The 26,055-nt window shown below is 58.3% G+C and overlaps 1 protein-coding gene across 8 annotated transcripts in view; it reads right to left on the bottom strand.

The window, feature by feature from the left end:
• SHANK2 (SH3 and multiple ankyrin repeat domains 2) overlaps window positions 1-26,055 on the bottom strand; it is a 550,522-nt gene that overhangs the window by 162,964 nt on the left and 361,503 nt on the right. For all 8 annotated transcript variants that reach the window (XM_065937982.1, XM_065937978.1, XM_065937980.1 and 5 more), the window contains one exon: window positions 345-427. In XM_065937982.1, coding sequence (XP_065794054.1) covers window positions 345-427 — 83 coding nt within the window. The remainder of the gene's footprint in view (window positions 1-344; window positions 428-26,055) is intronic.

Genomic DNA, 26,055 nt, shown 5'->3' on the forward strand with positions numbered 1-26,055 from the left:
GGAGCTCCGAAGCCAGTCACAACCAGACTGAACCAAGCCACAAAACACAGATGAAACCCATGAATTAAAAAAAAAGTGGGGGGAGGGAGAGAGGAAGAGGAAAGCGAGACAGAGGAGAAGGAGCTTGTTCGGAGCAATACTGTGTACAGAAAATTGGAAATATTCCTAAAGGAAGCCCCGGTGTTTAAAAAGGCAGGATGTGAAAGAACATGGTTGTCTAGCAACCGAGTACCCCCAGGAAAAGGGCTTCTTTCTGAGCTGGGGAACGTTTTTCACACAGGCGTGTACACACAGACACACACACACATGTGAAGGCACCCAGGCCGGGAGCCGCCGGCTCTTACCTTTCGCCCCTCGGAGCACGAATCCGAAGCCCTCATTGTCTTTCTTCTGCAGGACCACGGTCTTCTCCTCGATAACGCAGTCGCTGTAGAGAGAGTTCCGGGGACAGCGCCCATTATTGTAGCCCGTCAACATCACCGCGGCCGAGGCTCCGCCGGGGACGTTCATCATCGTAGCCAATTAATCACCCCAGCTCGCCCGACCCAGGCAGGCAGCGTGGAGACGGCGAGCCGGCGCAGGAGGAGCGGAGGCAGCTGGGGGCAGGCTAACGGGAGGGGCGGGCTCGGAGCGGGGGGCCGGGCGGAGCGGGCGCGAGCGGGAGGCAGGAGTCATGCACGGCGGCGGCGGCGGCGCGGGCGGGCCCCGGGCGCCCCGGCACGGCGAGCGGCCCGCGGGCGCGGGGGGCGCGGGGGGCGCGGCGCGCGCGGGGCCCGGCCGCACGCGGCGCCCCGGCCGGCGCGGGGCCCTCGGCCGGCGGAGACATGAGGCAGCAGTTTTCCTGTTTCTTTTCTTTCCGAAGGGCTTTTTTTTTTTTTTTTTTAACAGAAGCCGCCGATTCTCTTCGCTCCCTGCAGCCGCGGCCGCCCCGGGAGGCGCGGCGACCCCTCCCTCCGGTCCGGGGGCGCGCGGGGCCCCCCTCGCTCTTGCGCGGAGCCCACAAAGCTGCCGGCGGCTCGGCGGCGTGACGCCGGCCGCGCAGAGGAACCGCAGGCCGGCGGAGGGGGCGGCCGGCGGGCGGGGAGGGGGGGCTTCCAGCGGAAGGGGGCAGGTCACTCCAGCCCGGCCTCCTTGGGGCGGGGGAGGTGGGGAGGAAGGGGCTGCGGGCTCCCCCTGCAGCCACAGCAACCGCCGTTTGGCACAGCTTTTTTTTTTTTCTTAAAGGAAAGAAACCCCAAAAGCTCCAACTTTGCTTCGGTGGCCAAAACCTCCCACCATCCACAGGGCGGGCGCGTCGCCAGCTGATCGCCGCCCGCAGCGCCCTGCACCGGGAGCAGAGGAACCCCCCGGAGACCCCCACCTTCCGGGCTGCCTCCCTCCAGGAGTCCCCGCTGCCCCGGAAGTAAGTCGGGGGGAGGGGGAGAGTCGCTGGGGATGGGGGTTGCGGAGAGGAGGCTTTGTCCAGGGCCCTCAGGGGCTGGCTGGTGGGAGGGCAGGGTAGAGGGGAAGGGTCCCGGCTGGAGGGAGAGGCCCGGGATGCGGACTGAGAACGCGTGGACGGGGCTCCAGGTCCCAGGACTGAAGATCAGCTCTGCCCAGCGCTGAGTCTGCCACCTGCAGGAATCCCGTGGCCGCAGCTTTGCGGGAGCAGCCCCACAACCCCGCCAGCGGTCAGGAGGAGGGACAGGGCTGCTGGGATCCAGCTCCGGGCAGCAGCCGAGAACATCACCCTGCAGGGGCGGAGGAGCCAGGGGGCTCCTGAGAGGTGGGGGGCTACAGCCGGAGGACACACGGGTGTCCTGCCCCACTCCCGAGCCGTCGGCCCGCACATCGGAGGCCGCACAAAAGAACTCGTGGGCGTGACCCTGTCCTCCAGGAAAGGGCCAGCCCGGTGGACGCACCTTGACGACGGGCAGACCACACCATCCTGGATGGCCGCAGGCCAGGGTGCTCTAGGAACTTGGGAGGAGGGGGTCAGTCCCTGGGCACTGGCTCTGCCTCCAGCCCCGGGGTCAGCCTGCCGGATACAGGAGCCCCAGGTCTGGGACTGAACATGGCCTGGAGTCCAGGCCTGGGAGCCTGTGGGCAGGTCACGTGCTGGCCTGGCCTTAGTCAGAGACTGGGCTCTTTGAGCCTCAGGCCCCCTCACATCACAGCGTGCTGAGAACAAGCCGCAGGCCTCCCGGGAATCCTGTGAGGTCAGATTGGAGGATGCCCACAGCCTGGGGTGGGACCCGAGAGCCCCAGAGAGCTATCTCGGTAACCGCCATCCGCTTGGCGGGGAGCCAGCACCTGGGAACCGCAGGAGGGGGGGGGCAGAGCTGGGTACGCGGTGCTCCAAGGGGGCGGATCCCCCACTAGCCTCTTCACTTTCCATCCCCCGCCTTCCCCAACCAGAACACAGACACAACTATCTCCTGACCACCCCTTCTCCCGCCTCTGAACTCCTCCGGCTGGAGGGCTCCCTGGCTCTTCAGGTACAAGCCCACCACCCACTCGGGCCGCTTCCCCAGGCCGCCGCAGCCTCGCCTTCTGCCCCTGCACGCCCCCCGGCAGGAGCCCCTCGAAACTGCCACGACGATGCCCGCTCCGAGGACCCACGTGGCCCCTGATACCTGTTCTCTGCCCTGCTCTCCATCATGAGGCCCTACCGTGGGCCAGCTCTTCTGCCCACCACCCAGATGACACCCCCTGCCCCACGACAGCCTTTCAGCTGTCCCCCACGCTGGGGAAACTTGTTGGGGACAGTGTGGCTGTCCAGACGCAGTTGGCACCCTCCCTACTGGCCGCACAGGGCAGGGGTGTTCGGGCGTCGTGGGTAAGGGTGTCACACAGAGCCCGGCTCAGATCCTGGCTCTGCTCTGACCCCAAGGGCACTCTTACCTTTGGAACCTCAGGGTCCCGCTTGGCAAGGTGAGAATAATAGCACGGCACGCCTTGTGGACTTCAGGAGGAGTTAGCAAAGAACCCACCTGAACCCAGGTAGGCAGCACACGTTAACACCAGCCATCCTAAGAGAGGGCCATCATTTGAACGTGCCCACTGCCGCCTCCTGTAAGGACCACCCCCCCCAGGCTGATGGTTCCCTCTTAAGCCTCTCAGCAGTTCCCAACTCACTGAACTGCTCCTGACTCACTCGAGGCTGCCCCGACCTGTGTGTCTATGTCATCCTGCTCGCTGAGAAAACACCAGACTCCTTCATCTGCGATCTGAAGGATAGTCCGAACTCCTCTCTCCTGCATTAGTTCAGGAACTGAATAGCCCCTGGCTCCCTGCCCATCATGACCCATCTCAGGTGCATTCACAGACAGACCTGGGTTTGAATCCCGACCCAGGCACTTAGCAGCTTGGCTTCTCAGAGCCTCACTTTTCCCATCTGCAAAGTGGGAGCTCTCATACCCTCCTTGCAGGGACTCTGCAGAGCAGGTGAGGGCAGTGCGCCCCACAACAGGGAGAAGAGCTCTCATCAGCGTTCCCACGTGTGGATCTCCCAGGAGACCGTGACCGCATCCTGGGGGTTACCCAGCATGGCGCCACGTGGAATGGAGCAAAATGGGCAAGGAACACAGCGTGGAGAACAGGGGTGGCCGTGTCAGGGGCTGAAGGAAGACTGCAGGGTTTCAAGTGAAGAGGTCTCCGGGTCAGTCCCTGTCATCCACAGAGGGCAGGGCAGCAAAGCATTGTAGAGTGCCTACTGTATGCAGCTAGCTAGGCCTCGGAAGTGGAAAGGCAGGCTCAGGCTGATGGAAACCCGAAATCTCGGTAGCAATGCGTGAAAAGCAATAGAAACTCCAAGGCAAGAGTCATTCCCTTAAAACAAGAGCGCATTCTGATGTTGTCTGAATGGCACCATCCCCGGGCACGGGCTCCAACCGGGAAACCCCACACCCCGGGCCTCAAGAAGGAGCCTTCCCCAAATGCGAGTCTCTTTCCTTCCAAATCCTCCTAATAAGGGCCCCCCTGCACAGTCTGTACACGGGGGTCCCCTCCAGCCTCGCCCAAGCCTCTGGTGGGGCCCTTCTCACCTGCAAAGCCGTCACCTGTGGGCCCCTCAGGGGCAAACATCATGCCCATTCTCGGGCACAACATCGACTCTTGGTGAGATTCTGTGTGATGAAAAAAAGCTGTTCTCCAGCTGTGCTCTCTTCAAACGTGTTTTCTGAACAGGGCAGGAGAGCAGTTTAACATACCCCAAAAGTACCCTCCTTTGGAAGCTTCCTGCAGTGGGAGCCGTGGAAGGTAAAGGAGGTGGGCATTCAGCCCGCCAAGTACAGTTGTGCAGGCTGCGCGCTGAACAACTACAGAGGATACCACTTGGTCATGGCCGTCACAGAGCCATATGTTTCTGGTGGTGATTTCGGCCCTCGGCTGCAAGTAAAGGGACTTGAGAAAGGGGCGGGCACCTTTTTCAAGCTCATGCAGATACAGGCCATAGAAGCACAGAATTCACGTGGTACCCGTAGACGCATGTCTACCTCGGGGGGTGGGCTGCTGCAGAGGCAGGAGGTGGCCTCACAGAACCACGTCCACACTGGGAGACACGACCTGTGCTGGGAGTCTCCTGGGAGCCACGCGGTAGAGGCTGTGCCAGCTGCTCGTGTTTCCACCCCCGACAGTCCAGCACGCGGCAGGAAGGAGTGCCGAATGCCCCGGAGTGAGGCGGGCGTACGGTCGGCCACACAGAGGGCCTCAGGGTCCTCACCCCACTGGCAGGCCTGAAGACTCCCCTGGCGTCTGCCTCGCAAGACTGCAGGTGCCCGGGTCTCAAGTGGCCTTAACTGTGGCCCCACGATGGGCAGGCTGTGCTTTGCTTGGGTCCAGATGGCAGAGATGCCAGCGATGACAGCTGGCATTTAGGATTTGTCAGTCACTGAACAAGCTCCCTTGGCAGTGGCGTCTGGTCCTGGAGGAGGTGTAAACCTGGAGCCACGGGAAGCCAGGCCCCGGCGGCCGAGATGTGTGAGCAGGTGGGCCCTGGGGTGGCTCTGCCTGCCCTGTCTCACGTGGGAGGGCTCATTGTGGGCATTTGAATTTTAAACACAAGGACCGCTGGGGTAGACCAGATGGCCTCACCCGGACTCTCAGGATGCTGGTTGGGAAGTGACCCTGACAAATCAAACAGCTTCGTTTCTTCCCTGTTCCGCTGGGATTGGGTTTTGGTCTTGAATTAAAGTTCAGAAACAATTGAGGCCAAGGGTAAGCTACCATGTTAATTCATAAATCCATGCAGTCATTCTTTATGGTGGTTCAGATGGTAATGGATCTACCTGCCATGCAGGAGACCCAGGTTTGATCCCTGGGTCAGGAAGATCCCCTGTAGAAGGGAATGGCAACCCACTCCAGTATTCTTGCCTGGAGAATTTCATAGACAGAGGAACTGGTGGACTATAGTCCATGGAGTCACAGAGTTTCAGACATGATTGAGTGACTGACACCTTCATTTCTTACTGAATACCCACTAAGGGTCAGGCAACAGACTGGGTATTTGGCATATTTGGGGGCAACAAGCCAGACCTAGTCTAACCCTTGTAGACATGTCAAGGGTAGTGGGTTGGTTGAATGGTAGACCCCCAAATCATGTTCAAGTCCAACTCCTCCTATCTGTGGATGTGACTTTATTTGGGAATGAGGTCTTTACAGATGTAATTAGTTAAGGATCTCAAGATGAGATCATTTAGTGAGGGCCCTAAATCCAATGACTGGTCCTTAGAAGAGAAAAGAGAGGGAGATGGGAGACAGGCTCAGGGGAGAAAAGGCCTTGTGAAGACAGGCAGAGGTGGGCAGGATGCAGCCACAAGCCAAGAAGCACCAAGACCGCTGGCAAACACCAGAGGCTGGAAGACAGAAGGACAGAGCCTCCCCTGGAACCTTCAGAGAGGGCAAGATTCTTGCCGACACCTTGATCTTGAACTGGGAGAGGATACATTTCTGCTGTTTGGAGCTGCTCAGTCTGTGGTCATTTTAGAGCAGCATCAGGAAACTCACACACGGAGAAAGTGGGACGTCACATGCGACTCTAAGTGTTACACAAATGTGCAGGATACGGTGCTACGTGAGCCAGAACAGGGCAGGAAGACTTCCTGTAGGAGGAAGACCAACGTATGAATAGGAGTGAGTGGGCTGGGAGGCTGGAAGGGGAAAGAGAGAGAGGAGAACACTGCAGACAGAGGTAGAACCTCGGGGATAAAGGTCCTGAGGTCCACCTGGGAGGCAGGAGGGGCCGATCACACCGGGTCGTGGCTGAGGGCCGCCTGCACACTCAGGACAAGGTCCAGGGGCGGCCTGAGGCTGGAATTCGGCTTCAGGCGGAACCAGGCAGCACCTGCTTCCCCCAGTAGGATCTAAGGCCAAAATGATAGCAAGCAGCTGATCCACTGCTTCCAAGCCAGCCTTTTCCCGGCCAGGCCTGAATCCCACTGGGATGACCCAAGGTCGGCTTAAACGTGTCCCACAGCCATGCTTCCTGCTCAGCGAGTCACACACAAAGGTCTGCTGCAGCTGACGTCACAGCTCTCCCCAGGCACCAGCAGGAGAAGCTACAGGGTGCAAGGACAGCCCGAGCCCTGTGGCTGAAGAGGATACTGGACAGGCACACACGGGGGTGCAGGAGACACAGCAGGAGAGGCACATGGTCTGGATGCGGGGGTCTCAGAAGCGCTGACCCCCTTCAGCTTTGCAGGGAGGGGGCGGTGAGGACCACCAGGCACAAGCAGAAGTGTGGTTTCGGCAACTGGGCCCCACAACCCCGGCCCAGCAGCCTCAAAGCTTTGAGGACCCCACAAACATGTCTGCAAGCTGGAAGGGAAAACCCACTGACTCCAAAATCCAGACAGCAAACAACAAGGAAATGAGTCTGTGTTTAACGAAGTGTCTCTGAAATTGAACATGAGGTCAACTTCATTACGCGCTAAATTTTGTATCCATCACACATCCTCGCACGTGAAAACAACCTGCAAGACGGATTTTCTCACCGGAAGAGACTTCTCAGAGAGGTGGCTCAAGGCGATGAAATTCCAGAAGCCACTGGGGGTGGGGGGGTGTCTTCCTACAATGACTGACTCACGGGAAGAAGGGCCCAAAGGCAGAATTGCCAAGATCATTTCAGCATTCGTGTGCGTGTGCTAAGAAGGTATGCTGAAGGTGGGCTGTGGGTGTGATGAACCCAGCTGATCGGATCTGGGCTGGGGCAGCCGGAACGCAGGGTGCAGGGCCCACGGGACGGGGGGGGGGGGAGGTGTCTTTCTGCAGCGACGGAGGCTGTGGGAGCAGCCGTGCCTGGGGAGACCCTGGAAGAGAGGCCAGAACATGTATCATCTCCGAAAGCTCCCTACTGGAGCAGCTGTCGGGGGGCGGGGCCCCCTCCAGGGCAGGGAAGTGGGGCCGAGAGAGAAGCTGTGTCTGCATCACTCCCCGTGGAAACGCATTCCGGTGACAGAGCCTGATGGAGCTGGGAACTGGGACACTATTAGAAAGAGGGGCCTCCGGGGACTGAGCGGCAGTGGCTGTCCTAGAAATTTCCGGGCTCTGCCAATCAGGGAGGATGAGGCTAAACAGAGAGCCCGTCGGCTCTTCCTAGGGGGATGCCCGGGACCTCAACAGGTGGCCCAGCTGGGCAGAGACGCCAGGCGTGGGCGAGTGGCTCCCTGGAGGTGGGGTGACCCAGGGGGCTGGCTCTGTGGGTGGGCAGGGCCATGTCCCAGTCCTTGGGAAGGGTAAGCGGGTCATGAGTGGGTGGGAGGGGGACCCCAGTCACCTGTCACCTCCGAAGGGGCACCTCTCGGCCTGCGGCCACACACGCCACTCTCCCTGAATCCTGCTTCCTGCATCCTGGTCAGAGGGTGCCTGGTGCCCTCCCTGACCCGAGTGAGCAGGCGGCGGCCCTGGTTCCCAGGGGACAGGAAGGAAGCCCATGCCACTTTGGTGCTCTAAGAGGCGGGCGGGGCGAGGCTGCTCTGTGATGACAAGGTGGCCAGTTCACTCACAGGTGATGCGGCTCCCGGCTCCTGAGGGCCCTGCCCACGGAGCGGCATGGTCTTAGCCTCACGGGTGCGGATGCCGGGCCGTACCCGCGGAACTCACAGCCCCGATCCGCAGAGATGCGCTCTTAACGGGAGCTGTTTCACAGGCGACTCAGAACACTGAATCAGAACTGTCCCTGCTCGAGATCGGGGCATCTCCTTGCTCATCGCTAACATAAACAGTGACAAGTTTTTCCTAATAGAAGCAATAATGTGCAAAGAACTTGATTCAAATTAGATTGTCTCATTATTTTGTGATAAATCACCACAAAGCATCTCCCAAGCACAACTCGGCTGTGTTACCTGCCAAGTGGCTGGTGGAGGAGGTAAAGGGACGGAGGAAATGACGGGAGGTGATCAGCACTCCCAGGAGCGGGGTAGAAATGCGATCTAAAAGGGAAAACGACCTTGCAGGAACCTGAAAGGCCTGGGGAGGGGGTCCTGACTTCACCAAAGCAGCTCTGTGACCTTGGATGTCAACTGCAGCCTTCAAACATCATAGAGGGGTAAGAAGTGGGGTAAACAGAAAAAGAAACTAGGAGTTTGGGATTAACAGATACACACCAGTAGATATAAAACAGACAGACAACGAGGACTACTATATAGCACAGGGAACTATATCTAACATCTTGTAATAATCTATAAAGCGAAAGAGTCTGGAAAAGTGTGTGTGTGTGTATATATATTTCACGGATTCACCTTGCTATATACATCTGAAGCTAACACAACTGTAAATCAACTATAATAATAATAATAAAAAAAGCACACAGCACAGTGTGACGTGCAAGAGGGCGGCAGACTTGATCAGCAAGTGCGAAGGTTCCTTAGGCGTTCACTCTGAAAACGTTCATTGTAAACTGAAATATTTTTACCCGCTCCCTACATAAAAGCACCTGCCGGTGATGTCAGCAGAGCGCCCCCAGGCTTCCTTCCTTACAAGGGTACAGGCAGACCTCAGAGACACTGGGGGTCCCACTCCAGAGTGCGGAAGTAAACTGAATGTGGAAATGGAGTCACACTAACTCTGGGTTTCCCGGTGCCTATGCAAGTGATGTTTAGACGACTCTGCAGTCCACGAAATGTGTAAAAGCATTATGCCTAAAAAGCAACATACATACCATACTTAAGAAATACTTTAAGACTTCCCTGTAGGAGAGAGGGGTTCCCTCCCTGGTCCGGGAGGATCCCACCTGCCGCAGAGCAACTAAGCCCCTGTGTCACAGCTACTGAGCCTGCGCTCTACAGCCCAGGAGTTGCCACTGCTGACCACCATCTGAGCCAAGAGAGTTGTAATCTTTTTGCAACAGTAACATGAAAAGATCCCTGAAGACGGGTCACTGTAGCAACTGTAATCACCGTGAAAACGTTTGAAATGTTGGGAGAATCACCAAAAGGTGTCGCAGAGACAGACGGAAAGACAGAAGTGTTCGTCGCTCAGCTATGTCCAACTCTTTGCGACCCCATGGACCACAGTCCACCCCAGGCTCTTCTGTCCATGGGATCTCCCAGGCAAAAACACTGGAGTGGGTTGCCATCTCCTTTTCTAGGGGAGCTTTCCGACCCAGGAATCAAACCTGTGTCTCCTGGATCTCCCGCCTTGGCAGGCGGGTTCTTTACCACTAGCAACACCTGGGAAGATCCACGATGGAGACAAGAAGTGAGCGAATGCTCGCTGCTGGAAAAATGGCGCCAACAGACTCGCTGGACACAGACTGACCACAAACCTTCAAGTTGTAAAACACACAATAAAGCAAGGGGCAATAAAGTGAGGTGGACCTGGACAGCCTCCACGCGGGTTTACTTAGAGCAGGACGCCAGTGAGTCCGGAACCCAGGAGGAGGGGGGTGCTCGGGGGAGGGACGCCCAGGTACCTCCCTGTGATGCCGGGGTGGTGGGAGCCCCCAGGCCTCTGCCTGTGTAGACGCAGGGTGCTGTCCCATGAGCAACGGCTGAGGGCGTGTCACCAGGAGCCAGGGGAACTCAGCCTGCAGGATTGCACCCCAGAACCCAGGGAAAGATGCTCCCGGTTTCAGGACCAGAGGAAGAGAGCCTGGGTACCCGTGCAGCTGGGACGCAGAACACTCAGCTGCCGACCCCGACCCGAGGCGTCTTCCTGAAGCCCCCGTGCCCTCCCGATCTGTCAGCAAAGGCCACCAGCGAGGACACCAACACAGTCGGCATCCACACACCTGTCCTGACCTCCCCAAATCCCGAGGCCCCAGCATCTTTCACCCGAGGACCACAGAAGCTTTGCGACAAGTCTCCTCTGAATGCATTCTTTATTAGAAAAACTTTAAATCAGGGCATATCTTCCTCCCTTAAAATACGCCCACAGCTTTCCATCAGAATTGGGTAAAAACCCAAGTTTCCCGCCGTGGCCAAGAGCCTTCGTGATCTGAACCCCGGGGCTGCTCCTCATTCTCCCTGTTCCAGCCACACGGTGATCTATTTGTTTACCGCCGGATTCTCCCAGGAGTGAGTGAGTGCCCCCAGGTTGGGGCCTGGTCCTGCCTGCCTCATTTTCTAGCCCACTTTCTAGTCCTGGCTATGGCAAAGGTTGGTAATAGGGTCCTGGACAGGATGCTCACCCACTCTGGGCTGGGGTTTTCCCATCTGCCAAAGGGAAGATCAGAGCACGCCAGCAGCCACGTAAATGACGCTCAGTGACTCAGTGAATGAACCAGAACCGGGACTCTAGCGTCCAGCTTGTGATGCCGACGGGGTGACCCATGTCCTGGACTACCTGGGGACTTAGGGGTTTCCTCAGACACAGGGGTCGTTCCATTTTAAGACCAGGCCGGTCCTAGGCAAACTAGGACGAGATGGCCAGCTCCCCCATTCAGGCGCCTGCAGGGGGAGCGTGGCACCCACGGCCCTGTTTAAGCTGCTCCCCTGGGCTGCTCCTACCCAAGACCCTCAGCACCCTCCAGGCAGGTGGGATCATTCTGAGAGTCCATGAAGCTGGCAGGAGAAGGGTTTGCTCAGGGTTGCGGGGCTGGCCAACTCGTCAACCTTGGCCTTTGACCCTGAGCTGAATGCTCTTCAAAAAAACAAAACAAAGCAAAAACCAAAGGCATGAAGAAACCAGAACCAGGGGAACGGGTCGAGCGCCTGGCATTTCTCTGGGAGTGCAGAAAGGGGCTGCCGTGATGCCTCTTCCTCTGGTGACCCAAATGACAGGCCAGGCACCCATCTGTCGGCCTCGGGTTTGCCCCCAAAGAGCACGCCGAGTGGGCCGGGGGACAGACGCCAGGCTTGGTTGGCAAGGCCAGTCCTAGAGTCCCTCTGTGGGAGGTGGGCGTTGTCCACAGTGACAAAGCCACTGAATCAGATTGAGCGTGGGTGTCGCTCGGTGACCCTGGCTTTGGAGAGGAGGTGGAACCAAGGCGGAGCGAGGGGCTGGAGGTTCACCCTGAACTCGCAGCTCCCTGCGTTAGGCTCACCTGCCCAACCAGGAGGGCGCTGACCTCCAAGGTCAGGCCTGGCTGGAGGGGAGGGTCTGGCCACCGCTCCTGTCCACCCCGGACCACCAGCCTCCTGCCACAGGAACATTTTATTTTTGATCCAAGTGCTGAGGCTGAGATAAGAGGTCACTGAATGTCCCTCAAAAGGGGAAGGAGGCATATTTTCAGGTGGATGGAGCACCTTTGAAAGGAGCTCAGAAACGTTCTAGATCAGATTGCCAGACTCTTTCTGTGAAGGGCCGGAGAGGAGACAGCTCAGGTTTTCTGGGCCATATGGTTCCTGTGGGCCGTTGGTTATAAAGACCTGTTCTAAATGTCCTAAAGATATTTGAATTGATACAAATAATACACGTATGTGACTATCTCAAGATAACCCACATGCACGTACATATAATAAAAGCTAAGAAAAGTCTTAATTCTCCTACACAAGCAACACTTATATGACCGCACACAGGTGCCTCGTTTGATACAACATCTGAGCTTTTCTTCTAAAAAGAAAAAAAAAAACCTCTTTAGAAATGGGGTCATCTGTGAGATGCCCTAGAAAGTTTCAGAAGGATCATACAGAGATACCTTTCTGAAACGCAAAGAGACACCCTCCACCCCCTTACTGTGTCTAGGCTTTTGTGCTTTGTTGGGTCAAAGTGGGAGGGGGCCTGAATTCTGGCTTGATTAGTGATAATGGATAAGTAAGGTGGCTCAGACGGTAGGGAATACAGGAGACCTAGATTCGATCCCTGGGTCGAGAAGGAGGAAAAGGCTACCCACTCCAGTATTCTTGCCTGGGAAATCCCATGGACAGAGGAGCCTGGCGGGTTATGGTCCACGGGGTTGCAAAGAATTTAGCACGCCTGAGCCATTAGCACCTTCACTTTTTCAGCAAAGGTTGCAGATGTTACAATTACTGTGCTCAGCCTCTGAGCACTTTCGGTTGCCAGTGCTTCCCGTGCTGAACGTCCTGAATCCTCACGACGACCCCATGAAGGAGCTGCTGTGCTCACTCCCACTTTGGATGCGTCGAGCGAGGCACAGGGCGGTTGAGCGATCTGCGTGAGAACACACAGCTGGAGGCAAAGCTGGGCAGTCTGGGGCTGGCACGGTGTCCTAGGACGGCCCCCCCCAGCTTGTGGGGGTGGTCGCTGCCCAGGTGGGGAAGGACCCGGGGGTGGGGGAGGGCTGGTTCTAGCAGCACGTTCTGGAGAAGGCATCTGGGACCTCCTGTCAATTCCTGAGCTGCCCAGAGAGTCCCCAGGGGCGCCCTGGGAAGATTCAGCGGGTACATCCTGCTTTACACCGAAAGGGCGAGAGCCGGAAATGGTGTCCACGCACTTTGCTGAACGCAAGCGAGGAAGAACACAGTGGTGTGAGCAGAGCCTAAAGCGAAGGCAGGCACGACACATGAAAAATGGCACAGGGACACCTGCGTGGTGAAGGTTCAGTGTTGAAACAGCGTGTTTAATGATGAAGGTGCCGTGCCTTACAATTCCCGCTGCTAGAAACGGGCCATCGGCCAAACGAGGTCTTCCTGGTTGACAAGTGTGCTGCTCTTGGGCTCATTCTTTTACTTCTGCCCAGAACAGACTATAGGCTGGCTCTATAGGCTGGCTGTCACTATATGCCTGACTCCTATTCATCCTCCAAAACCCGCTTCAACAGCCGTCACTTTTATAGCATCCTTGTTGCTTAGAGACAGGGCACTGAGCCTTGTCCCTCACACCCAGCTCCTTCCCCCAGCCGGCTTTCTACTGTAAAGGTTGGAAAAGTGAGATCCTCGCTTTCCCGGCCTCCACTGCAATTATGGATGGTCACCGGACACATTTTTGGCCAATGAGGCCTGAGGGTGAGTCTCCTGGGGCCTTGTGGAGAATATTTCACTTGTGCATGAAGAGAGATCAGAAGAGTGCTTCCGGATGCTTTCTTCCTATATACTCTCTTTTTTTAAAATTTTGATTTTCTGTTCATGATGGATTTTTTTGCATCCATTTTTAGTTTTATTTATTTGGCCATGCCATCCCACAGGTGGCATGTGGGATCTTAGTTTCCCAAGTAGGGATGGAACCCGTGCCTCCTCCAGTGGAAGCATGGAGTCTTAACCACTGGGTCATCAGGGCAGTCCCTCTCCTATGTTCCTGCATGCGATCTGCTCTGAGGACATGACTCGTGGAGCTGTGGCTACCATCCACAGCCCTGAGGGAAAGGCCAGGAGGCCTGCAGAGATGCCACTGCCCCTTGGGACAAACCCCAGCCACGCCTTCCTCCAGACTCACCAGGGTGGTCTCAGCCACCGTGAGCAGGCTTTTTATTACTTGCAGCCCAGAGCTTCTTAATAGACACCTAGAGGTTGGAGAGGGGCTTCCCTGGGGGCTCAGATGGTAAAGAATCTGCCTGCAATGCAGGAGACCCAGGTTTGATCCCTGGGTTGGGAAGATCCCCTGGAGAAGGGAACGGCTATCCATTCCAATATTCTTGCCTGGAGAATTCCATGGACTGAGGAGCCCGGCAGGCTACAGGGTACAGGCCACGGGGTCACAGAGAGCAGGACACGACTGAGTGAACGAATGCTTTCACGCTTTCAGAGGTTGGAGAGGAAGGGAGGGAGGTTGATTAGGTTAGAGGACATGGACCATGTGTAGATTTCAGGATGCCAAGACCTCCTGATAAATCCAGCAGCCTTCAACGTACGTTCTGGGCTGAGAAAGAGTCCTCTGGGCCCCACTCCTCTGCTGACTGCTGGTTGGCCATGAGGACTCAGCAGCCCTGGTGACGCAGACCTCAAGTCCTACCTAACCTTCAGTTCTCAAGGAAGGTCTGATGACAGCCCCTTGTCTCAGGCAGACTCAGTTCAGAAGTGGAGAGCAAAATAAAAGTGATTTTCTTGGTCTTAGCCAAGACTAATTTCCCAGTAATTACAACACTGACTCCCTAAACATGCTGGCTGATCCAAAGTATGCCAGCAGGGACTTCTTGCTGGTCTACTGGCCAGGAATCTCCACTCCAGGTCCCAGAGGGCCTGGGTTTGATCCCTGGTCAGGGAACTAGATCGCACAAGCTGCAACGAACAGTTTGCATGCCACAGCTAAGATCCGGTGTAGCCAAAGAAATAAAGACAGTGGCAACGACAAGGGCATTATATGGTAGGGCTGAAAGAAATGGCAGAGCTAGGGAATGTCCAAAAAGTGAACCTAAGCAAAGAACGGTGGATTTTAGACTTAACGGAAGTGAGAGTTAGACCATAACGAAAGCTGAGCACTGAAGAATGGATGCTGTGGAACTCTGGTGCTGAAAAAGACTCTTGAGAGTCCCTTGGACAGCAAGGAGATCAAACCAGTCAATCGTAAAGGAAATCAACCCTGAATATTCATGGGAAGAACTGATGCTGAAGCTAAAGTTCCAATACTTTGGCCACCTGAAGTGAAGGGCTGATTCACTGGAAAAGACCCTGATACTGGGAAAGATCGAAGGCAGGAGAGGGTGACAGAGGATGAGATGATTGGATGGCATCATCAACTCAATGGACATGGGTTTGAGCAAACCCCAGGAGACAGTGAAGGACAGGGAAGCTTGGTGTGCTGCAGTCCATGGGGTTGTAAAGAGTCGGACACGACTTAGTCACTGAACAACAGACCTGCAGGCACTTGGCGATGGTGTGGACAGGATCCTCTGCCTTACAGAAGGGGAGGCTGAGGGCCGAGGTCTGGACCTGACAGAAGTCATCAGTGGGGCCAAGACTCTGTGTCCTCTGACACACACCCCCGCCTCCACCACCGAGCTCATCAACACGCGGGGTTTCCATTCTGGAAAAGTGATGCCTGATGCCCATGAGAAGTCTCCATGGCCCAGCTGATCTAGTGAGGCAGTGTGTTTCTTTTTCTGAAATCAGCAGGTGACTCTGTACCTTCTCTCTCCTCCAAGCATCCCCAGGACTCTAGGTGCTGGCACTTCCCACGTGACAGCCACCCACCATGGTGGAAGATCCCTCACTTATCGAATCAGACCCCGTGTGCCCTCTGACCTTCAGGGTTGACATGGATGGAGCTCCAGAAGTGAGGTTCCTTCTGAGTCAGAGAGACACCCCCTGGCACGGCTCTTGTGGGGGAAATGCCCTGACTGGTCCCCTGTGAGCCGAGCTGCCGTTCACACTGCTTCCCAAGCACCTGCCATCTGCACACATCTCCCCACGGAGAACACTATCTCAGGACGGAGGTGCTGTCCCCAGCTGGGCGGGACCTCCCCCCCGCCACCTCCCGCGGGAGGCAGATGGACAGCTGGCTGGGCCTCCAGGTCACCATGCTGCGGATGGTTTCAACTTCCTAGGGCTCCAGCCCCGGCTGGTGCCTTCCCTTCCCCGTGCCTGTTCTCCAAGATCTCCTAATTCTCCCTCATTGTCCTCATTATTCTTTATTAAAGCCGGAGTCCCACCACATGGCTGGCCGTGTGCCGGCCCATCCATCTTGCCATTCCCTTGTGCAGGGGCAGCTCACCTCTTCTCTTCGAGGTCTAATGATGATTTGCTTGTTTCTAGTTTGCCCCAAACAGACATTTTTCTGACTGCTACCCGCTGGGTTCCAGGCGCCTGTCTGCCAGGCCAGGCGGCGTCTGTATTTATTTTCCTTCCTTCCTCCCTTCCTGCTTGTCTTCTGAAAGATGGCCACCCTGGTGCCTTCTCCGCTGACTCTCCCTTCTCCTCCCCCAGATCATTCACGCGCATCCATCAGAGGATCTGAGGCTGGCTGAGTTTATTGAGACAGATTTCCGCTGAAATATATTTACGCGGGGCTTCCCAGGTGGCACCTGCCAACGTGGGTTCAATCCCTGGGTTGGGAAGATGCCCTGGAGGAGGAAATGGCAACCCACTCCAGCATGCTTGCCTGGAGAATCCCCTGAACAGAGGGGCCTGACGGGCTACAGTCCACGGGGTCACAAAGAATCGGACACGACTCAGTGAATGGCCGAGCAGGCACAGCACAGCGTACTTATGAGGACCACCCTCCCTCCTTCCACGTTACTGAGAACAGGGAGACGGTCCGACCACAGGTGACCGCAGGATTTATCAGAGCGACTGTAGATGATACCAACAGTACATCCACGGTGACCAAACCTTGTTCACTACCCGCTGGGTCCAGGGAAGCCCCTACACTCATCCTCTCTCTCACTACACATGCAGGAGGGAGGCATGGGTTTCCCCCCACTTTCCAGTGAGGATGGTGTGGCTCAGAGAGGTATAGTGACTAGCTCAAGGTCACACAGCCCCCGTGGGGTTTGAGCTGGGCATCGAGTGGAGAGTCTGGGCTGCGGAGCCCCCTCGGCACCCTGAGACCACAGAGCTCCTCCCTGGCCCTCGGCATCCTCTTTGGGACACATGGTGTCTGGGGCAGCTCCCCCAGGGCCTGCAGAACTCGGGGGCTGGGGCCCACATCCTGTCTCCCCAGGACCATCACACGGGGCTGTTGAGGGACCGGAGCCTCAGGCCTGGAGCAGTGAGGGAGCCGGGAGGGACGGGCCTTTAGGCCCCCTGCAGGTCCAGCTTCAACGTCACCTCCCTGGCAAGCCCCCCACTCCCCAGCCCCTTCCGGCCGCCTGCCCCATGCCCCTGGCCGGCTCCCGTGACTCCAGGGCACTGAGGACCACCCCACGGCCCTGGAGCAACCCCCCCACTGCCCCAGCACTGAGGGAGACGGGGCGTTGTCCCTCCTGTCGGCCCTGCTCTCCAGAAGTCTGGGGGGTCTCCACACACACGGCACGAGGAGGTGGCATCTACGTGTGACCTCACTGATGCCCCCAGAGCCCGGGCCTGGCCCCAGGCCTTTCCTCGCCCAGTGACTGCCACCCACCCAGCACCCTATCGCCCCTGGCTGTCCATCTCCCAACACGCATGGTGACCCCCTTCCAAGTCCCCAGGGCCCACCCAGGGTGTGAGCTTCATCTCTGGGGGATGCACAGGCCCCACCCGGAGCCCCGTGGGAACGGCGACTCAGGCTTCAGCACAAGGGGCTGGAAGGGGGGAGGGTGGGGGTCAGCGGGTCCCAGTCCTGGACACTCATCCAGGGCACACATGTGCCCGAGGAGAGACGTGCCAGAGGGTACAGAGCCTGGATGGTCAAAGTCACTCAGTCGTGTCCGACTCGTTGTGACCCCATGGACTGTAGCCTACCAGGCTCCTCTGTCCATGGAATTCTCCAGGCCAGAATACTGGAGTGGGTAGCCATTCCCTTCTCCAGGGAATCTTCCCCACCCAGCGATCAAATCCAGGTCTCCTGCATTGCAAGCGGATCCTTTACCACTGAGCCAGCATTCCCCCCCCCCCCCCCAAATTCATATCCTCCCCAAACTCAGAATGTGCCTTACTTGGAAACGGCGCCCTTGCAGAAGTAGTGAGGGGAAGGACTGAGCAGAGGTCATTCTGAACCTGGGGGGCCCAGAATCCACGAGAGGGGTCCTTACGGGAGACAGAGGGACTTCCCTGGTGGCCCAGTGGGCAGGACTCCACCTTTCCAAGGTAGGGGGCGTTTGATCCCTGATAGGAGAACTAAGATCGCCCATGCCATGTGGTGTGGCCAAAAAGAAAGGAGGGGGAGAGAGAGAAGGGAGCATGAGGCAGAGGCGGGAGGGACGCGGGCACAACTCAGGGACACGTGGGGACCCCAGAAGCTGGAAGAGGCAGGAAAGGCCCTCCGCCAGAGCTCGAGGGGCGGTGAGCCCTGACCACACACTGATCTCAGACCGCCGGGATCGGGCAAATGAGTGCTGGTCTAAGTCAGCCAGCGTGCGGGCACCCGCAGGATGGCCCAGGCCACTCACTCAGGGGGAGTCTCAGCAAGGCGGCCGGGGCCACACACTCCTCACTCCGTCGGCACCGACCTCTGTGTGGGTGTGGGGACCTCTGTGGCTTCCTCGGGGCCCTGCGGTCTCCCCAGGCTCCTGGTACGGCGGCCAGCACCCTGCTCGGGCGAGGCCGGCTCCCTCGAGGGGCAACACTGAGCTGCCAAGTGAGTCCAGCCTTGGTGGCCCAGACCTGACCCCGGGCCCCAGGCTCCTGGCCAGCGTCTCTTCCCAGACGCGGTGGGTTCTGTGGCAGCCAGCCCCTACCTCCTCCTCAGTGGCCCCTGGCACAGCCTCAGAGCTGGGGGACCCCCGTGGGTTTTCCCGGCAGGCACACGAGCCCAGACCTCACCTCCTGGCCCGCGACCCTCTGGGATGACCAGGAGGTCCCAGGGAGGCCAGTGAGCGGGGCACGGGGTGCAGTGGGCAGAGTCTGGGAGAGGAGCCGGGATCGCGAGTCCCCTCCTGGCCTGGGGAGAGTGACTGGAACTCCTGCAGCCTCAGGCTCCCCACCTGTAGAAAGGGCTCTCCCTGCCAGTCTCATGGTGAATGGGGATCAGAGGGCCTGTTTTCACTGCTCTCAGTCTCAGCGCGCTGAAGGCTCCAAACTCCTGTGTTACTTTCTGACGCTTCTGGAAAAACTGAACACAAACCGGGCAGCATTTACAACGCGGGGTTATTCTCTCACGCTGCCGGAGGTCACAGGCCTCACTGGGCTAAGGTCAAGGTGTCTGAAGGCTGTCTCCTCCAGGAGGCCCAGGGGAGAAATCTGCTTCTTGCCTTTTCTGGGGGCTGCCAGGACCCCTTGGCTCCTGGCCCCTTCCTCCATCACTCCATCCTCTGCTCTTTGACTGTATCTCCCCTCCCCTCCTTCTGATCGTCCCTCCTCCCTAACACGGACCCTGCGATCAACACCAGGCCCACCCAGACGCTCGGGTCATGTCCCAGTCTCAAGGTCAGCTGACGTCTAATAGCTTCTCTGACGGCTCAGAAGGTAAAGAACCCACCTACAATGGAGGAGACCCGGGTTCGGCCCCTGGCTTGGGAAGATCCCCTGGAGAAGGGAATGGCAACCCACTCCAGTATTCTTGCCTGGAGAAACCCAGGGACAGAGGAGCCTGGTGGGCTGCAGTCCCTAGGGTTGCAAAGAGTCAGACACGACTGAGCAACTACCACGTTAACTTCCACATCTAACGAGGTCTCACGTGCAGCCTTAGTCCTCCTTGGCCATGTGACATAGTCATGCTCAGAGATCAGGAAACGGGCGTCACTGGGGGCCAGCACTCAGACCGCCACACCATCCAAGCCGCCCCTCCCCTGCCGCGGAGAGACGGCGAGACAGGCCCCGCTCTCCATGCAGGCCGGGGGTGTTTCCACCGAAGCTTGCCGCAGATCTGGGGCTGACTCATCGCGTCCCAGGCCCTGCCTGGGGAGCTGCTGGGGAGCGGCGAGGAGCAGGTTGGCATGGGCACTCGTGAGCAGGCAGACGGTACTGCGGCGGAAGTATTCATGCATTCTTTCCTTGTAAGCCACGCTCTCCCGGGGTCGGAGGAACAAAGCCAGGCCAGTAATTAGACCACATGCAATTACCCGCTGAGACGGCGACCGTGCCATTTCTGCTGGCTCTGCCGTCACCTGCCCCGGCTGGGAAGAGAGCTGGGCGGCGACCCGGGCGGCTCGGGGGCCCCTGCTCCTCGGGGTGAGGGGTCGGCCTGGAGAGGACCCGTGAATGGCTGGCATGGGTAGGTGTGTCTGTGTTCTCAGGTCTCCAGCAGAGGAGAATTCGGAAGAAAATTCTTTGTAAGACCCAACTCTAAGTCAACATGTGACACTGACAAATTTCAGCTGGGGCCGGCGGGCACCTCATCTCGTAAGGTTAAAGAGTCCATCGGATTCCCAGCACGGAAGCTAATTAGATCAAGATGGAACTCAGGCCTCCTGGGAATCATGTCCCTGCAGGCTGAGAGAGGCACATCGCTGCGAGTCGGCACGCCCCGGCCACGCCAGGGAATTAGATCCAGGGGCTCCCGCCGCCTCCCTGGGGCAGGGGATGCACCCCATCCACGCACGGAGCTGGGAAGTCTGAAGTCTGCCCAGGTTGCGCCGTTTCCCACCTGCTCCGTCCTTTTGGTTTAAGAAGAGGTCTGAGCCCAGGCCGCCACCACAGTGACCCAGAGTGAGGACAGGAAGCCCCCACGTGCCCCTCAGAGATCATACGTCCTCTCTTGGTCTGTCAGTCGGAGCTCGTGGTTCCAGTGACAGAAGACCCACCACCCGCTGCCCCACTGTTCTGAACATGCAGGTTCTGGGCTGACCGCAGGAGGACCCGATGGCTCACCGCCCTTGGTTTATGGGAGCAGGATGTGGACGAGTGTAGGCTGAACCCTGTGGGGACCCCATCTTGGGCAGGGTCGGGGGCTTCCTCCAGGAGCAGGCAGCTGCGTTTCCCTGGGAGAGAAACAGGGACCCCATGCCGCCGGCCAGAGCACGGATGCGCCCAAGCCTCCGGGGAGGAGTGGACGGGAGGGCAGGTGAGCCGGCACGTGGTCTCAGGGGCCGACCAAAGAGAAAGGCGGCCTGCAGGGCCCAGTGGGGCGTGTGCAGGATGGTGACCCTCCTGTGCGTCCCAGTCTGGGAGGGACAGAGCTGCCCGCTGGGAGGAGGCCGCCAGGTACCCTGGGGCCCACGCCCTAGACGGTACGAGAGAGCAGGTGGAGTCCATACGCCTGGAGGTCAGGGGTCATCCCGCAGGGAAGAAACCCAGGCGCCGAGGGTGACAGGTCTGAGGCCGAACAGCAGAGGGGGCACAGAGGGGGCTCGGAGGAGCCCGGCCCAGGCTTCTGTCTGCCACCGCTCCTCCTACCCCGGTCTTTGACCCACCCTCAACTTTGTGGCGGTCCACCTGGGGTCTCTGTTAGATGCAGGCCTGGCCCTATCCTCACTGGCCAGAACCCACTTTCCGTTGCTTCTGCAGAACCTGTCACCTCCCGCTGGTCCAGTCAGTGTCGTGGGGCTGTTGGGACCAATTCTGGGTGGCTTCAAACAGCGGAAGCTAAACTTCTCACTCTTCTGGAGCAGAAGTTCATTGTCAGTCATCCCGGGCCAAAATCAAGGCATTAGCTGGGACCGCTCCCGCCAGGGACCCCAGAGGAGGTTTCTCCCTGCCTCTTCCAGCCCCTGGGGGCCCCAGGCGACCCTGGGCTTCTGACCTCGTCCTTCCAGCCTCTGTCTAGCATCGCTTGGCCTCCTCATCCTCGTCTGTATTCACAACTCCCCTGCCTCCCTCTTACAAGGACACCTGTCACGGCATTTAGCACACCACCCCCCACCACGATAATCCCAGAAAATGTCCCCATCTCAGCATCCTTCACCACACCTGCAAAGACCCCCATTTTTTGCTGTATAAGGTGACATTCACAGGTGCTGGGGACTTGACAGAGACGTCCTTGGGGGTCATTATTCAGCTAACCACACACGCTGCTTACATCAAATACAGTCCCTACACGTATGACACAAGTTTCCTCTGTGAATATATAACAAGAGACGGACGATGTGCTGGGTCCCCGTCTGCTCCCCCCTTCTCAGTCCCCAGGCCCCCCTCCCCAGGGTCTTCGTGGACCCATCGCTTTATCCACTCACTGTCCTGAGACGCGGGAAGTGGTTCCCAGGGCCCGACACGCACGTTCAGAGACCTGCTCCCGGGCTTCCTAAGACGACCTCACGTGTTTGCTCTTGCTCTCCCCCATCAGGGACGCAAGGCCATGGAAAGAACGCTGGGGCAGGTCACAGATGCCCCCCTCCCACCTCACACCACGCCTGGCAGGACGCCGGGTGCCCCCACTGTCCTTCCAAGGGAGGGGTGATGGCCGGGCCACGTCTGACGGGTTACAGGCCTCTCTGCCTCGGTGTCCCCATCAGGAAAAAAACACTCGAAGCACCAGGATGGGAGATCAGAGAATCTGAGTGCCAGGACAGGAGGAGATCAGAGAAGAGGTAAGACACCTCTGCACGCCCTGGGAGGAGACCACGTGACGCAGAAAGACAGAGCCGAGCACCCCGACCTCCGCGGTACCCGCCTCAGGTCCCTGACCCCAGCCCCAGTCACATCCCCAGGCGGTGCTGCTGGGGGACCCCCGCCTGCCCTTCCAGGAGCCCGAGAGGCTTGGCACAAAAGGAGACTGGTGAGCAGGAGAGGCTGCACCTCGGGAACAGGACTGAATACCCTCCCGGCCGTCAGCCAGAACCCAGCTTTGGAAGCTCCAACCTTCCGTGGGGCTCACCTCTCCCGCCCCTCCTGTCCTGGACCCCCCCAGCTCAGCCTCCAGCCCTCGCTCGTCCACAGACAGCCTGGGCTCCGCAGGGCCGACTCCAGGCCAGGGAGCAGGGGCGTGACGGCGCCATCTGCCAGGCCCGGCTTCCGGCCACCACGCCAGCCTCCACTTTGACCTTGATTCGCATAGTTGGGCTGGAATCAGCAAAGCCCTGTTTGCCAGCTGGCAGCCACCAGAGTGTGTTCAGACAGCCCGGGGCTGCTGAGCGTGAAACGCACCTTCGGGGCAGGAGGCCGCAGGGCTTCCAGGCCACGCCTTCCTACGGGCCAGGGTCCTGGGGGCTAAGACGGGGGCCTGGGGCTCCCGCCCGCCTCTTTCTTACCCTGTCCCCCTGGACGTGGCCTGTGCCTTTTGCCTTTGCTTTCCTGCCCGGGGCAGGGAAGTCCTGCTTGCCTGCTGCTCGGACTATACCCGTCTTTAGAAAAAGCCGGATTATTTCCTGGCCAAAACCACCGAGGTGCAACATATAAAATGGGGAAATCATTGTGAAGCCAACATTTCAGTTGGAAGTTAGAGCATTCACCATGCTATGCAACCACCAGCTCTGTCTAGTTCCAGAATATTCATCAGCCCTAGAGGACACCTTGCCTGTGAGATGGGCGTGCCCCAGAGCAATGCTTCTTGAAGACACAAAGGAAGAAAGAGAGCTTGCAGAATGTAATATATCAGAATTGGGCATAAAATGGCTCTACAGAGGAACGGATAAAGAAGACGCAGTACATACACGCAATGGAGCGTCACTTCCTCATAAAAAGAAGGCAATAAGGCCACCTGCAGCAACATGGACCGACCTAGAGAATCATACGGAGTGAAGAAGTAAAAAGAGAAAAACATGTTAACGCACATATGTGGAATCTAGAAAAACGGTACGGATGGACCTATGGACAAAGCGGAAAAAGAGACGCAGACAGAACAAGCGCATGGACACCAGGGGGAAACGGGGCTGGGATGAACTGGACACGGGGACTGACGCATATACAGGACTGATGCTGTGGTACAGAGTGGGTGACGAATGAGAGCCCACTGTTTAGATCGGGGAACTCCCCTCCGTGCTCTTTGGCGACCTAAATGGGGAGGAAATCCAAAACAAGCCGAGATACGTTTAAAAACAAGACTGCTCTAGAGAGGGCCCAGACCGTGGTGATGGGGAGGAGGCCCAGCCGGGGGAAGCGCCGTGAGCCCCGCTGGGCCGAGGCTGAGCGCCCGCCGCCCCAAGGTGGGTCTCCCCGTGCAGAGAGCGGACACAGCCGGACGGCCTTCTCCCCGAGGGGCCGGGAGGAGGTGCTGAGAAAACGCTGTGAAACTGGGGCTGGGGCTGCTCCGAACGGCCACGCTTCGGCTTCCGCCTCTGTGTGAGGACCGGACGCCGGCTCCCGGGCCGGCGCTCTGCACACGGCAGGCGTGTACACCTCCGCAGTAAACCTGACGGAGGTCGGGGAGGAGGCCCCCGGATATCCGGGGCGCGTGCGCGCTGGGAAGCGGACCAGCGAGGCCAAAGGCACGGGGGTCCTCGGAGGGGCAGGGGGGCCTGGGGGCGGTGAGGCTCCCACACGCCCCACGAAGCTGCGGAAGGCACGGCGCCAGGGCAGGTTGCAAGCATGCAGGGAAACTCACATTTCAGAAATACCACGCGAGTGGGTGGGCTGGGAGGGGACAGAGCTTCTGGTAGCGGGAGATGAGCCAGAGGGCGGAAGCCCCGTCCAGGTGATGGGGGACGGGGTCCAGCCAGGGGAACTGAAGGGACTTGAGGCTGACTGGCTACCAGGGAGAGGCCAGTGGCTGCGGTCTGCTACCCGGCCACCTCTGCTTCGGAAATGTCTATGCTCCACTTGAGGAGGCCTGAGCTCTGGCTTGCCTGCCTTCCTTCCATTTACTCACCCACTAAACCCACTCACTCAGGCAACCATCCATCCATTTCCTCCATCCAACCAACCATCTACCCACTCTCTCATCCATCTATGCATCTACTCATCCACCCATCCATCCATCCACCTCCATTCATCCATCCAACCAACCAACCATCCATCTATCCACCCATCCAAGCAACCATTCACTCAACCAACCATCCACCCACTCTCCCATCCATCTATCTACTCATCCACCCATCCATCCACTTCCTCCATCCATCTGTCCATCCACCCATCCAACCAACCATCCATCCATCCTCCATCCACCTCTGTCCATTCACCCATCCACTCATCTATTCATCAATCTTTTCATTCACCCATCCACCCATTCACTCATCCATCCATCCACCTCCTCCATCCATCCAACCAACCATCCATCTATCCATCCATCCAAACAACCATCCATCAATCCATCCTCCATCCACCTCTATCCATTCACCCATCTACTCATCTATTTATTCATCTTTTCATTCACCCATCTACCCACCCATTCGCTTATCCACCATCAATCATCTGTCCATCCATCATCCATCCATCATCCATCTATCTACCCATCACCTATCCATCCATCCACCTATTTATCCCTCCATCCACTCAGCCACTTCCCGTCCCTGCATCCCCTGTACCCTCTTCACCCCCACCCTGCTCCCGTTCTCTGAGGACTGAGCACTTGCCAGGCTCTATACCAGCTACAGGGAAGAGGTAACAGGTCCGAGTCAGTCCCGGTCCTGTCCTGGAGAAGACAGATGCGGCAGGTGCAGGATGGATGGGGCAAAGGCGGAATAGCCTCCACCCCGTGGCTCAGGATGGGGGTCTGGCTGCCTCTCCTCTGGTTCCTCCCTGCTTCTTGGAGGAAGACTCGAAGCAGCAGGCACTGGCCAGAGGTGGACACCCGCACAGGCACCTCCAAGGGCCTACTGGACGCCAGCACAGCCTTGGGGACACTCGGGGAACCGGCTCCTCGTCTTCTCCTTGGCCTGGCGCCCCCTGACTGCCGGTGCCCGCACCTCAGGCCTGCAGTTTCCAGGAGGGTCACTCAGAGGTGCCCATGGGCTGGTGGTGACGGCACTTTCAGGCAGGATATACAGAAGTCTGTAACCAGGAGACACCTCGGGGATGACGTGGCCGTTTTACAGGTGGGGACGCTAAGGCCCAGGCAGGCAGCCAGCGTCAGAGCAGGGACTGGGACGCTGGCATCTGACCCAGCAGGCCTGGGCTTGAAGCTGCCCCCAGGACTTCAGGCTAGTGCATCTGATGACATATTTGAGGGCTGGCTGTGTCTCAGACCCTGAGCCAGGGCCGCGGAGGTTGGAGGATGTGGACGTTGGCTGGGGGTGGAGGCGGGGGCTCCTACAAGCTTGCAGGGCTGGCTCTGCCTTCAGGGGCCTCACACTGGCAGCCTGCCATCGGTCAGGGAGGGGATATTCACGCTATGGACTTTGGCACAAGCTGCAAAGCAGGCTGAGGCAGGGCAGGGGCAGGTGGAGGCCAGACGGTGCCGGGACGCACGGGGCAG

Source organism: Muntiacus reevesi, chromosome 5, assembly GCF_963930625.1.
Source record: "Muntiacus reevesi chromosome 5, mMunRee1.1, whole genome shotgun sequence".
NCBI classification, from domain to species: domain Eukaryota; kingdom Metazoa; phylum Chordata; class Mammalia; order Artiodactyla; family Cervidae; genus Muntiacus; species Muntiacus reevesi.